A 14,505-nucleotide genomic window follows, 5' to 3' on the forward strand; every position below is an offset into this window, starting at 1 on the left:
TGGGAATCCCAGTCACACACACTCACCTAGCCTGTTATGGAGATGATTGTAATTGTTATATATATATAGCGCCATCAGATACACATGGCACTGTACATAAAATTAAACAAAACGCTTTAAAAGCGTATAAAGATGTGCCATCCATAGCCCTGCCTACAGCGTAGAGTGCATCTTACTGCAATGATTTATCACTTCTTCCCTAAGTTTCAGAAATATGTAGTCAACCAGACTGGAGTGTCCACTTCTGGGCACAGCCCTTTAACAAGTAGACAAAATTGCAACAGGTTCAGAAAATAGGCAACGAAGATGGTCAATGATATCAATAACACGTCCTGTGATGACATGCAGAAGAAATTGGATTAGTTTGAGGGAGAACATGATAGCACTCTTTAAATCCCTGAAAGTCTGTCATATAGAAGAGGGCAAAGACTGCCCAGAAAGCAGGACTGGCCTTCAGGAGTTTAAGTTACAAGGGGATAGAATCTGATTATTAGGACAAACTTTTTAATGGTATTTGTTTTGACTTTATCTGCCAGATAAATATAGAAACCTTTAACTTGTACTTTTTTTTAAAAAAAATCCTCCTTAAGTTAGCGATTAAGAGCTTTGATAAGAGCAAGCTAAAGCCCGTGGATCCTTTAAAGCAAAGCAGGAGACAGACGCTTGATGCCGGCAGCAGAGGTGAACCCACAGGAGATGAAGATGGCACTGATGTGGCAGCAGTACCTCTCAGAAGTAAACTGATGCATCGGAGGCACACTGTTAATGTGGCCCTCTCAGACGCAGATGCTGACAACACCTGCAGTTTATCAAGAGATTCCAGTGTTTCTTCACTAGAAGGTTGCTCTGATGATTGATGCTTTCAAGAATGCTGGCATCCGGGAAGCACATTTGCTACCAAAGTAAGAACCCCACAGACCAGGTGGCAGCAGGTTCACACTATTCCCACTTGTCATTAAAGAATCACAGATTACTCAGGATCAAAGCTGTCAAGACTGCATCTTGAAGATTGGCAGGAAGAGGAGCATCGCCTCCCCAACATGATAGGCACTGGGAGACTGAGATCCTGTTTATTTGCTGATAAATCCACAAAATCCAACAGATGTTACCCCTTTTAAAAACACATACAATTGAGATGTCAAAAATATTTAACTTATTTCTCTGTACTTGAACTCTCCAAATCAGTTACTACAATAAGGGGTGTTAAGTGTGGGACAGAATATCTGTTGCTTCTAAGGCCTAAATATTCTCCTTTGAAAATGTAGTGTGTCCCCCCCCCCGTTTTTGCATTGCTAATTTACACCAGTTGCTGAAAGGAATTACACTGCCGCAGCATAAAGCTTCCAACACAAAGGGCAAGATTGCACAATTCTTTCAATTCTCGTTGATTTTTTTGGAATGTGGGCCACACACAGGTAGCTGAGTTGTAGCGTGGGAGATTATAGTTACTGTTTTTAACAAAGGGTACATTTTCTCATGGAGGAGAGTGGGAGCCTAATTTAGATACACTTTCTCCAAGCAAGCAGAGTTGAGACTTATATTTTGAATAATTTTATTTTATGTACTAGCCCACACATTCTCAAATATTCTCAAATACACGTACAGACTATAGCCTGACCATTTAATTCAAAACAACAAAAAATCATGATAGAGTAACAGGTTCCCTAAATGCAATGGGTCTGGTTAGAGATTACCTCTGTATCAGCTGGGACTTGTGAGAAGCCGCATCGTTGTCCTTACTTTAAAAGACATTTCCAGATTGGTAGATGGTGCACTTTTAGTAAATATTCAATTTTTTTAAAGAGGAATTGACTTATCACTTGAACAGCACAATAACTTGGTTAGTTCAAATTTTGTTTATGTAATCTTTGTATACAATACCTTGGGTTTTTTTTATCCTTTAATGTATTTAATCTATTTTGGGATGGTCAAATGGTTTGAGATTTCTGTTTAGAATTCTAGTGCGAAGTATAAAAAGATAGAGCTCTAATAAGCTCCTGGTGGAGGAGAATATGTATATTTTTTTACTAAGTAATTGAGTTCACCTAGTTTTCTTATGTGCCTTTGACTTGTGCCAAATGATGGAAGAGAGAAATAGTAAAATGACCAAATCTATGCTCTTAATGTGGGACTCTTAATTGACAGCAAGTCATGATATGCAGCTTGCTGGGGGCTTCTGTCGTAAAAAAATCAAAGTATTTTCTTAAACTTTAGCCTGTTGCTCATGTTCCATATTCAGCCAACACAGATCTAATTGTATCAAGGTGTGTTTCTGTGGTGTCTGGAAGCAGGAGGAAAAGCAACACATTTTTGGTTGTTCTCAGGTTCCATTGTAAATGAAAGTAACGTAAGAAGCACCCTTGGGTGCGGGAACCCCATGATGTAGAATGCCAGAATGTTTCTTTCCTTTTATGACACTTCATTGGCTTCTACAACATACTAAATTAGCCAAGTAGTCAAGGTATTAATTTCCTGTGTACATATGCAGTGCAGCTGCACCACTATAACTGTGTATTGGGAGGCTCTAAAATTGCTATGCAGGGGATAGGAGGCCATCATGAAAAGATATCATATTCAGTTATGAATGTCTTTTTCATTACTCAACATGCAGAGGTGGGGTAGCAATATGCATTGATCTTTTCACAAATAGGTACCAGAACTTTTCAGTGCCAGGAAGCACATGGAATGGAGTCTTAACTATGTTTATCCTGAAGAAAGATGCATTTGGCCACAACCTGCACATTCCACAGGTGTAAACACAAGCCTATATAGGTGCAAACAGGATTTTAATCAAAGTGCACTAACTGTACATTTTTTAATGCAACTGGCATGGACAAAATTGCTCTCTTCAACTTGTGTTTCTTTATGCAAAGGTTTTAATATCCGTTTCAAAGCTCTATTATATATGTTTCATATCCACAGTGAAAAACAGGGGCAACCCCCCCTTCCTTTTACATTCTGGCTTACATGGGATGTTGGTACAGTTTACATAGAAAACATTTCATTTTGCATTCTCCCACAAAAAGGCAAAACATGAAGTTACAATGGCATCATGCATGTAAGATGGTCACGGGATTTGGGCGGCTGCTTCAGTAACTACTTGAGAAATGGAGGCAGCTTGAGTAAAAACAAATGTGTCTTGTCTACGTAGTGGACAAGTGCATTGATGTTTAAAAGAAAACAGTCCAGCACCCATGGTAAAGCCTTCCAATGACTATGTTCACGTCTCCTATTGAAATTAACAGGACTTTAAAGATCCTAACTTTGATTGTATCATGCCCAGTGGCTGATACACTCTCAACTAATTATTCTACTAGCTAATGTATGGGAGGGAAACCATCTAAGTGAAATTATTTCCCAAATGGACCTGCTATTTCACACTTCATAACGTGCTAGCTAAGATTTATCTATTTTTTACTGCAACAGATCATCCAGCAAGACACAGTATCATGGAACCATATTTTGCACAACTACCCCCTTGCTTTTAGTTCAGCAAAACTGCAAAAGTGTTCTAATACCCAAGTTGACATGACATGTAACTCTCACATAATGCTCCTGATCCTTTAAGCCAGTAGTCTTTTCAGACTTGGGATGCACCTTTAATCCAAACATGCATATGGGGACCCTTTTCTTGTTTTTTCAACATGCTTGTACAGTAGTAGTGTTGCTGTGGGAGCCCACCTTAGATCAGGCCTCGACCTGGCAGTGGGCCCTAACCCACCAGTTGCAAGGCTGATGCATTAAACCCATACCTAACACCAACAGGATTTGCTGTCAATTGGGGTTTTGAAGCCAGTTTTCAAAATCCTGACTTCGAGCAAATCCTGGTTAGCATTAACCATGGTTATCAGAAGAAAGGGGAGGGAGAATCTGCACTTCAGAGGGGAGATTCCATGGCTGCTCCTAATCCTTCAACCATGGTTAAAAGATTAGGAATGTTACGCATTTGCAGGAGCACCCGACTCCCTCCCCCCCCCTTACGTATTCAGTGAAAATCTTGTCTGGAGACATATATAGCCTGCACACACAACTTTACTAAGTTTGTGAAAGCCTATGGCTACTTGCAACACAGCCTCTCTCTTTCCTCACTGGGTTAAGACACATCTTATTGTGACAGAAGCAGGGCAAACATGCTACTTACAGGTGCCAAAGGCAGAAGAGCGTCAAAGGAAAGCTGCAGCCCCAGTGACAGTGAGCGAATGACTACGCCTCAGGCCCTTCTTATCAAAATGATCTAGGAAAACCATTTCACTTAATTTTATTACACAGAACACAACATCATTTGTTTTCCCTTTATATAAAAAAATGCGTACAGAAAAAAAGTGTAAACTTTTCCATCTATGCTTCTGTCAGGTACAGCATACTTTCCTTGACATATTCCAGGTGATTTGCAGTTGGCGGCCATCTTTGTATTTCACTAGTTAATCTTCCTCATCAGAATCCAATACTTTTCTTCTGTTGAACTAGTGGGGGAAATACAGTGCGGATGAAAAGAGCTTCACAACTGTTTGAGGCCAAGTTTAATCATGAAGAAGAGTTGCTACTCCAAACAGTAGAATTCCCTATACACATTGTGAGAACAATAGCAAGTGGTGAGGAGTGAGAAGCCCAGAAGCTACCAGGATCTTTGCCAGCTGTACATTTCATATCTCCCCATTCTAATATTCATTATATGAGTCTTTGGTCATCATTGCCTTGCTGCTTTCCTATCCATGTTTTCAACAAGCATGTAGGCAAATATATTTCACATATAGTCTACACCAGGGGTGGCTAGTTCATAGGCCACATCCTGTCCACCAAGCTGCAGGAAGGGGGTCATCAGCCCCCAGAGCTTTATCTCCCACTGTGCTCAGAATTTAAAACACTCTGCCGGCCCTTTAGAGAGCAATCTCTAAAGAACAGCCAGGGATCTTTATCCCCAAGCTAAGAGCCACTTCATTAATATTGGAGATAAAGCCATCTGCCTGCTCTTAAAAGAGTAAAAGATACCTGGCCATCTCCACCCCAGCAATGGAGTGGAGAGGGCTGGAAATGCTGATATATATTCGACATACGTCTGTGTCTGAGAGCGCATGCGTGCTGTGCACCTCCATGGCTGGTGAGTATGTGTACTGAATGTACGTGTACTGTATGTACTCATGCATACCGTGACCACGCTCGCCTCTTGGAGGAGGGCTGGCTGTCGTGTGGCCATTTGACTGAAAAGGGTCAAGTCACTTGTGCTTTACACATTTTCTTGAAGTGCTCTAAATACTTTACATATAATATTATTGAAATAAACATTGTACCAGCCCCAAGATACACCAGTGTTATCCCTGTATTATAGGCAGGTGACAGCAGGTTGAGGCATAGTGGCTTGCAGAAAGTGAGCTCTCAAGTTTTGCACTTGAGGACTTCCAGATTCACAGCTCACCATCTTAACCACTGTACTGCCCTCTCTGGACAAGGAACAGGGTTGGTCGCTTGTATGTGAGAAAGGATAATCTACTTCATGAAGATAGCAGCTCTACAGCTGCTCAGATGATAAATCATGTGAGTTATTATGAGTGGTATTGGGGCAAGATTCCAAGTGTCATCTGTGCAAGCAGGTTTTGGGATTAATTATAAGCCATGTAGCCCAGAGGAGCCTCTGTAGGTTCCAGACTCACAGGCATCCTTGAAAAACTTCAACTCAGCCGCACGAACCCTCGGAGGTTGTACCAATGCTAACAGAGATAGAAACACTCATCTACATTCTCTATGATAAAACGTTCTCTATTTCTAGTACATTCAGCAGGAAGAACCCATAAGCATACAAATCACAATGAAAAGAGTTAAAGAAGGAGAAACATACGGAAAAGATTAAAACAAATCATTACAATAGAACCACCTTACTCTGTAAACACCATATGTAAACAATGTAAAATTATTCTGCTTGTGATTTTCCTACATTAATACTTTTTTTGTGTTGGCATATAATGCAGATTTATGAGCAGGGAATGTTATTCATCAGGGAAAGCAATGGCCATTAGCCTAGTATATTTTCAAGTAAGTATGCTAGTTTCCACTTATTTAATCCTATATAACAGGAGAATAACCCAAGTATAAGCACTAGCCTTAATGCCTTCTATAGGGGATAGTTATTTTCTGCTCAGTATAAGTTGCCAGCTTCTTAATAAGAGGAAGGCAGGTGTACAATATCTTTAGCAAAAGATTGGCTGTGACCACTCTACTATTTACAAAAAGGATTCATTTTTAAGATCCCTTACCTTTACTGTTGTTTTCTTGTCAGTTTGCTGACTCACTTTTTCAAGTATTTCTATCAACCCTTGTTCAGATACCTAGGAAGAGAAAAAGCAATCTCACATAGAGAACTCTCATTTGGTGGAACAGCTTACATTGCATCTTTTATCCTCACACCCCTCTGGTGTACGTTATATAAGGAGCAGTTGAAACGATACACACGGCCTCCCAAAACAGAAGAGCAGCAGAAGTACAGAACCAAAAGCCAAAGAAAAACACCGCAGCATTGTTAACAGGCAATTTTGCTAGATGCCTCTTATCACATAAAATTATTCATAACTGTTTTATATAATACCATACCACACAACAGTAGCTATTTGGAAACAACTGTAAAGGGTTTGAAGGATTGTTCTGTAACAGTATAACTTTTAAAAGCTTACAGATCAGTCTTTTTTGAAGGACCTATAAGAATTACCTTGTGCAATGAGACAGAGATCCATCTAGTGTGGCACTGTTTTCAAATAACAGCCAACCGCATGTCAGAGAGCACCTGGTACTTGGAGATACACTGCAGCCAGGTTTTGGACATAATGCTAAGCTAGCGTTTCTTTCACCTCACTATTGTTTGCTTGAATATGCAAACCCAGTCCAGTAGAATAACCAGTTTTTTGCCAACAAAGTACAATGTGAAGCCATGGTTTGTTAGCAGCTTACTAACCATGGCTTGCTTTCACTATGGCTTGGCATTATGTCTGAACTGCACAGCCTTGCTTAACCATGATTTTGTTTGGCCACCCCATCCCAGACACTTATAAAGCACAAAGACACAAAGCAGATATGGCTGGAAAACAAGACATGACTTGCTTGCTAGTCTTGAGATGACTCATAGTTTGTTGAACCAACTATGGTTAAACCACAACCATGGTTTAGTGGTTATCCATGATACAGCCTGCCTCTGAACATGTAGCTATAGATCTATATTCCACAAAACTGCTATTTCCAGTATTTGCTTCATCAAGAAGCCATGACAAAGAATTAACTTACCTTCCCACCTAACTGTCCAAATCTGCCCATCTGTATAAGGTAATTCTCCACCGCTTTTGCCTTCTCTGGTTTTACAAGCGCTAAATTACTTACTGAAAAAGGAACAGATATTTTGTGATTTTAAAAACTTACTATTCCAGATCACAAAAGAAAGATCCTTGACATTTTAAGGAAGTTGGCATACTGTTTTGTTCAAATATGGCTCATTAGGATGGTTACATTTTCCCTTCACTTATTGCTTGTTCCACTCCACTCAGCTTTTGGTTAAAGAAAATGCTGTTTAAACAATTGGAGTGAAACATGCAATAGCCTTGTTATAAATTTTGGAAAAGTTGAAACTCAAACTATCCAAACAGTGAAAGTCAAGATTAAAAAAAAAATTGTATTACAACCACTTTATTTTCTAATACAACAAAAGTCCTCTTCACACATTCTTCACAAGCAGGGGGTTGCTGTGGTTACTTTGGATGCTTTTTAGCCCTGCCACTAATGTTGCAGCTCCTTCCTTAAACAGCTGCACATTGCCTATAGTGCCTGGAGTGAAAGCTTGCGTGAGTGTAGGGGTTCTGCATGATTGGGACCCCTGGTTATGCAGTATCTCAGTCGTTCAGAGCCCCTACATGCAAGCAGGTGATCATGGATTGGTTTATCACTTCAGAAAACTGGGGGCCATGTGCAATGTTTCAGTCAGCACTAAACACATTACATGCTGCAAGGAAACATGATAATATCCTACAAGTGAGTAATAAGTGAATAAGACTATTCAGTTCAATTACTGATCAGAAGAACCTGGCTTATAGATAGGTTCAATTCAGACATCATCCTGAACCTTAACCTTGTAGTTAAGGAAGCTTAACTACAATTTGACAAGATGTCTGAATCAACAAACCCTGGTTTACAATCAGACAGAAAACCAGAATCAGAAACCCTGTCTTTGTAAGTGTGCAAGCCAGGGACAAACCCTGTGATGGCCACTGTTGCCGCACTGCAGAAGCTGGTGAAATTGTGAAGTGGAAGGAATGGAAAATGACAGCAGACGATCAGCTTTAAGCTTCCGAAGGCATATCAGGCAAACTATGGTTTGGATCCTAAATTATGATTATGAAACCATGATACTTGCATTCAGCTGCAGAGAACATTCCCAGGAAACTAGACTGGCTCTGAAACCATTCAATGTGCGGAACATGATTCAAATACATGAAGTTTGGTCTTGACATTTTGGGAGCATATTTTGTCACTATCCTATTCTTGGTTATTGTTGAAAACATGGGCTCTATATACATCAAATAAAAATATTTTAAGTCCTGGAATAACTCCCTTTAACAGAGTGGTAAAATTAGGTCTGATGACCTACAAACTCTTACTTTGATATGAATCAAACTGGAGAAAACCTTTCAGATTGCAGCTGTTCAAGACCTCTTGACAAGAGCAGATATGTGCAAAGGGGAACACATGACTTTCCTCTTTGCACAGCTTAGATGGATGTCACTGAGCTCACCTCCAGTCCAGAGTCCTTGCTTATCCTTTACACATACAAACAGGAAAACCACTACAGTATTCTTCAGAAGCAGCTTTTAACTTAGCAGTCCTCACTAATGACCATGCTAGAATAATGAACTAAATATGCACATTTTAATATTTCTTTCTATATGTAGCCCCAATAAAATCAGAGTGGTATCTAATAGCGTCACCTCTGGATCCTTCTGGATCCTTAAAACAGAAGTGGAAGCAATTTTGGGCAACTCCTACCCTTGATCTGTTCTGGAAGGTCCCTCAACCCTTCGGAACAGATTTAGGGAGAGGTGGAGAGCTACAGGGAGAATTGCCATCAATTACCTCCTTTGCCATTCCATCTTTTGTCAGTGGAGGGGACACCACTGGATACTACTCGGACTAAGCATATGAAAGGAACACACTCAGGAGCAGTACAAATGGCATAAAATAATTTGTTGCATAGAATTGCATAAATCAGCAATGAAATGCCAGAACAAAAGGTTCTCAACATCCATTTAAAGACAGAGAAATGGGCAAGGGAAGATGGTTTAGCAATGCAACCCTAAGCAAATTTACCCAGAGATAGGACCTCCTATGTTCAATGGGTCATAAACCCAGTCAAATGTGCCTAGTATTTCAGCCCAAACACTGTCCTCTTTTCCTCTGGTAAATTCTATGCAATCAAAATAAGAGGGATCTGACGAAGCTTTTCAGAAGTTGTTTAGAAGATCGCATGGATGCTTACATCTGGCACGAGCTGCCTGATCCAAAACTTGAGCCAAAATGTTGTTTCTCATTTCTAATTCCCTGTAATACAAAAATTGCACTGGAACATTAGTTTCAAAAACATACACAGCGCATTGCAAGAAGGCAAAACATACTGACCATTTTGCATAACAGGAAGTTTCATATTTAGACTTCAATTGTACCACAATGTATTATACATTAGTTTTCTGATTCTGCACAGGATCTAATCACGTATCAAAACTGTAGCTCAGATTAAACTATTTCAGCCACTGCCCCTGTGGAATTCTCCAGCTCCACTGTACTCTTTCAGAATGGTAAGTTGTTAAATCTCTTAACTGCAAATTCTGCAACACCTAATTTATAGATAAGCCACCCTGGGCTCCTACGGGAAGGAAGGGCGGGATATAAATTAATAAATAGATGCTTACTGGGGCAAACATTTTGGACCTGGTGATAGGTATCAAGCTGCCCCTAATGCAAAACACTGTCTTCATGCAGGCAGCACAAAATTTAAGAGCAAATTAATTCATTATTATCTGGAAAAGAGAATCAAACTACAGAAACTTGAATGTAATTCAGTTTGGAAGCAAATCACAAATTATTTATGGCTCAATACCAAGCCCCTAAAGAGGTAAATCTCCCTTCTTTTTAATAGTAGAATCTTAATGCAGGAAGATTTAATGCACACCATTTAATGAATAGCAACTTTATTACAGCAGGATAACAAAAAGTCATTCCACCTGGTCACTTGTAGAAAATAATAATTGGGTCCAGGTGATCTCTGTCTCTGGTAGGGAAAGAGTGAAGGCCAGCAAACCATTCTGCATTTACTCAGTGGAGAAATGGAATGAGCCTTGCTGGCTACTCTCTTTTGAGAGAGAGAATGCTGCAATTTAAAAGCCTTTAAATATATAACTAAAGTGTTTGGATTTAGAACTATACACAGATATGAAGTTCAAATGCATTCAAATATTCGTAGGGCCAAAACAGATGTGAAAGAGAAGATGTGTGAGAAGTAGAGGGAGACATTTAGATAGGGGAAATCTACGGCTTGTATCGGAATCGGAGCACACCCACTAGGAAAAAATCCTAATAGTCATAGCATCTCTTCTGTTTCTATGTAAATCACAGTAATTTAGTAATGAATGCAATGTCAGCCCATACCTCTGTTTTGCTTCTTGCTGTGCAATGTCACTAGAAGGATCCTGAAAAATCAGAAAAAAGAACCAGTTTAGTAGTAAGTATGGCACTACAGTGGGGATGCAGATTTTGAGCTCCAACTATTAACTACACTGACAAATGCTCAATTATGCATTTTTCTGCTTTAACATTATAAGCATGTCAAGGATAGGGCTGCCTTTATACACACACACTGGCTCATAAATCCATAGCTGCTATTGCTCCCAAGTACGGAAAAGACATCTAGATTCTAAAACACGCAAAAAGTCAGCATACAGTTTTGTTTGGGATTTTTTTTAACTGCCCAACATCTGACGGTGGTGAAGTATACAACCTTCAGGTTATATAGAATCTATCAACCAAAAAGAAAAGGTAGCTATTCTTCAGCCCCACAGACATGCAAGTTACTTAGTACAGATACTTCATAATGTTGCAAACTACCAGATAACTGTGGTAAAGTTTGCCTCTTAAGTGAGCAACCAAAAAAACTTTACAAAAATCATTTTTTCCATTGATGCCACAAATAAACATGTAGGAACAGGCAAGCCGGCAAACACATGTTCTGGACTAGCAATGTTTTTGCAAAGGGTGATTCTTGAACCTTAGTCAACAACTAGTTTTACACAACCACACTAGGAGATTGTGGGGGACTAGTAAAAAGATCCCACTCCACCAGCCAGCACAGGTGGAGCTCTCTACACATGCATCCACTTACCCAGACTGGCAACTGGATAGGACAGTGGCAGTGGGGCAAAAGCATTTTATACCCTTCCAAGAACTGCATTTGAATCTGGAACTGATAATTGCTGAGCCCTATTTCCAGACACCAGCCCAATCATACAGCCCCCAGCCCTTTCCGCTCAGAGGCAATGTGGTGACACACAATGTCCAACTACAACCAGGCAGAGCCAGGTTCAAATCCCTACTCAGCCATGACACTTCCTGGGTGACCTTGGGCCAGAAGTTGGGAACCTCCACCTAATCTACCTCACAGAGTTGTTGCAAGGATAAAGGGGTGGGGCAGGTGTTGGGGAGAGAGAAAAGAACTGACAGAAGCCACCCTGAGCTCCTTGGAAAAAGAGTGGATAAGAATGCAACAAATGAACGATGCATTTTCTTGATATAGTTTTGGGACTGGAATTGCTAAACCTTACATTTTCAAGAAAGAAAGGGTTCTTACTGAGATGATCAACCTGTTATCTGGACTGTACAGCTTCAGGGCCTCCTGCATGAAACACCTCTTTGATATAACACCATGCTAGTCGTCTGTGGGGAAGGACTTTGGGGGATATGAAGAAGGGAGAAAAATGGCTGCCTGCTAGTTCTAACTCATGTGGTCAACCTGTGTCTGGGCTACACCATTTCAGATTCTGAAAGTTGGGAGACGAGAAGGAACGGTGTTTAAAGAGTGGAATGCTCCTCCATACAAAAATATCCCCCTTCCCCAAGCACAGAAAAATGTGGCAGCCTTCCAGGTGGAGGGACTTTTTTTTTAAAAAAAAAGAGTAATGGAGAACAGTAGCTATTAGTTCACACAGACATGGCCATTCTGTGGCTGGGTTTTACTACTTGATACTTGGTAGGCAGTGGGTGTGCATATGATGGAACATTCCTTTTCTTTCACAGGCCAATCAGTTTCCAAAGAAAACTGATGGTCTATGTGGATTTTTTTTTTTAAAGTTGCTAGTTCTCACTGAGGTGAACCAACCTGGGTGTTACCTGCATCTATTCAGAGTGCGGGGCTGGATAAGAGACATGCTCGATGCTGCTGCCACCAAAAACCACCACCACTTCCATATTTCCCTCCCGACAAAAGTCCTCTGTGACTTCATCTGCAATATACATATCATACTAATTTAAAAAGTCGTGACTTCCCCCAAATTATCCTGGCAACTGGAGTCTTCTAAGGACTCTGAAAATTGTTAAGAGACCCCCCATTCCCCTCACAGAGCTACAATTCCCAGAGTTCTCTGGGAAGAGGAACTGATTGTTAAACCACTTGAGAAGTGTAGCTCTGCGAGGGGAATAGGGGCCTCCCAACAACTCTCAGCTCCCTTAAAAAAACTACAGTTCCCAGGATGCTTTGGGAAAACCATGACTGTTTAAAGTGGCATAACACTGCTTTAAATATGTATCACAGACAGGGCCATGAAGAAGTGCAACCTAGGCAGTAGGCACAGCTTCACTCACCTCACTGAGAACTGACAGCCAGATTTAAATAAATAAACCCTTCCTTGCAAAGGACTAGCACAGTGTTCAACAAGTAGATGCATATAAAAACATCCCATTCCGTGATCTCCCAGCACTCTTTACCCTGGCCTTTGACACCTTAGAAGTATGGTTCCAGTACCCACCTATTTCTGAAATTGTAATTTATTTTGTTGTTGTTGTTATGTGCCTTCAAGTCGATTATGACTTATGGCAACCCTGTAATTTATTTTAACTGTTTTTAATACTGAATTTGAAAACTGTTGTAACCTGCCCTGGGACCTGCTGATGAAAAGAGAGGGGGCAATATATTTAATCATCATCTTCTCCTCCAAAGTCTGAAGCAGTACAGCTCAGCCACCAGCTGACCTGCCTCACTGAGAACTAGCAGCCAGAATTAAATAAGTAAACCCTTCCTCCGTACAGGATTAGCAGTTTCCAAAAGAGCAAGGATGCACAATATTTATTTATCTACCTATCCATTTCAGACTTGGGAGATGGTGGCTAAACCTCACACTGGAATATAATATAACATATAGGCACTATAATATAAACAAATTACATACACACACACATATATGATATATTTATATTGTATAATATAGTATATTCCAGCGTGAGGTTCGGCAACCATCTCCCAAGTCTGAAATGGTACAGCCCTAGACTTCTCCTGACCTTAGTGAGGACTAGCAGCCAACTAATAAAGAGCAAGCAAGCCCCTTCCCCGTAGGAAAAAAAAAACACGGTTTCCTAGTAAGTGAGAGAACTAGGACGGGGGGGGAGATATAGTGGCAGTGGTGAGGTGGGGGAATGTGCCAGTATCTGCGTGAGGAAGGCCACAGGCGGCTCTGACCAACACGGGCGGGTCGGGAGAAATCAGGCCTGGACGGAGAAAAGCAGCGCGACTCGCCGCGGCGGCGGCTCCTCCTCCCCCTCACCCCGTGTTTGGCCTGCAGCTCGGCCATCCTCTGCTTGCGCAGCGCCTCCAGCTCCTCGTCCGCCATGGCCGGGTTGGGAATGGGGGACAAGCGAGCGGAGAGACCCCCGTCGACCGCGAGGCGCTGAATCTGCTCCTCTTCCTCAGCTCCTGACGGGCCGCAGCACCACCCCGTCCCCTTTTTTAAAAAAATTATTAGTTGCGCCTGCGCGCGAGCAGCTCTAAGCAGGCAGACCCTAGCAATCCATGGCCGAGAGGCCTAGACAAGACAGGGCAAAACGGCTGCCGAACAAACCGAAAGAAAGAAAGAGGGAGAGGGATAAATTCCATTTACAGAAGAGGGGTGGTACCTTCCTTGCTCTGTAGTTGTCCAGTCAGAAATAAGCACCACAAAGAAAGAAAGAAAAATCCCAAAATGCTGGGAGAAAATGTGGAACTCCCTCCCAAATGACCTCCGCCATGTCCCCTCTATAATGAGTTTCCGCCGTGAAGACCTGGCTCTTCAGGCAGGCTTTTGGGGTGGGCTAGATTTTATCGTCATTGTTTTCAGATTTTTAATGTGTATTATATTTGTATGCCTATTTTGTACGTCGTCCAGAGTGGCTGGATAGGCCAGATGGGCGACTAAAAAATTCAATAAATAAATATTACTTGGGGAAGCCCCATGCCTTTCG

The 14,505-nt window shown here is 41.2% G+C and overlaps 2 protein-coding genes across 2 annotated transcripts in view; one reads left to right on the top strand and one right to left on the bottom strand.

Moving 5' to 3' along the window:
• The window catches only part of ANKRD27 (ankyrin repeat domain 27), a 63,530-nt gene extending 61,415 nt beyond the window's left edge, over nt 1–2,115 (top strand). The window contains exon 29 of the mRNA XM_061593963.1: nt 591–2,115. Within this exon, the coding sequence (XP_061449947.1) occupies nt 591–857 (267 nt within the window). The 3' untranslated portion in view covers nt 858–2,115. The remainder of the gene's footprint in view (nt 1–590) is intronic.
• PDCD5 (programmed cell death 5) lies at nt 1,536–14,026 on the bottom strand. The gene is made up of 6 exons (XM_061593962.1): nt 13,833–14,026; nt 10,672–10,712; nt 9,506–9,567; nt 7,267–7,358; nt 6,249–6,320; nt 1,536–4,463 (listed from the first exon to the last, which is right to left on the bottom strand). The coding sequence occupies exons 1-6, from the start codon at nt 13,896–13,898 to the stop codon at nt 4,422–4,424; spliced, it is 375 nt and encodes a 124-aa protein (XP_061449946.1). The 5' UTR covers nt 13,899–14,026; the 3' UTR covers nt 1,536–4,421.
• Between the last annotated feature and the right edge of the window lie 479 nt (nt 14,027–14,505).

Source organism: Rhineura floridana, chromosome 13, assembly GCF_030035675.1.
Source record: "Rhineura floridana isolate rRhiFlo1 chromosome 13, rRhiFlo1.hap2, whole genome shotgun sequence".
NCBI classification, from domain to species: domain Eukaryota; kingdom Metazoa; phylum Chordata; class Lepidosauria; order Squamata; family Rhineuridae; genus Rhineura; species Rhineura floridana.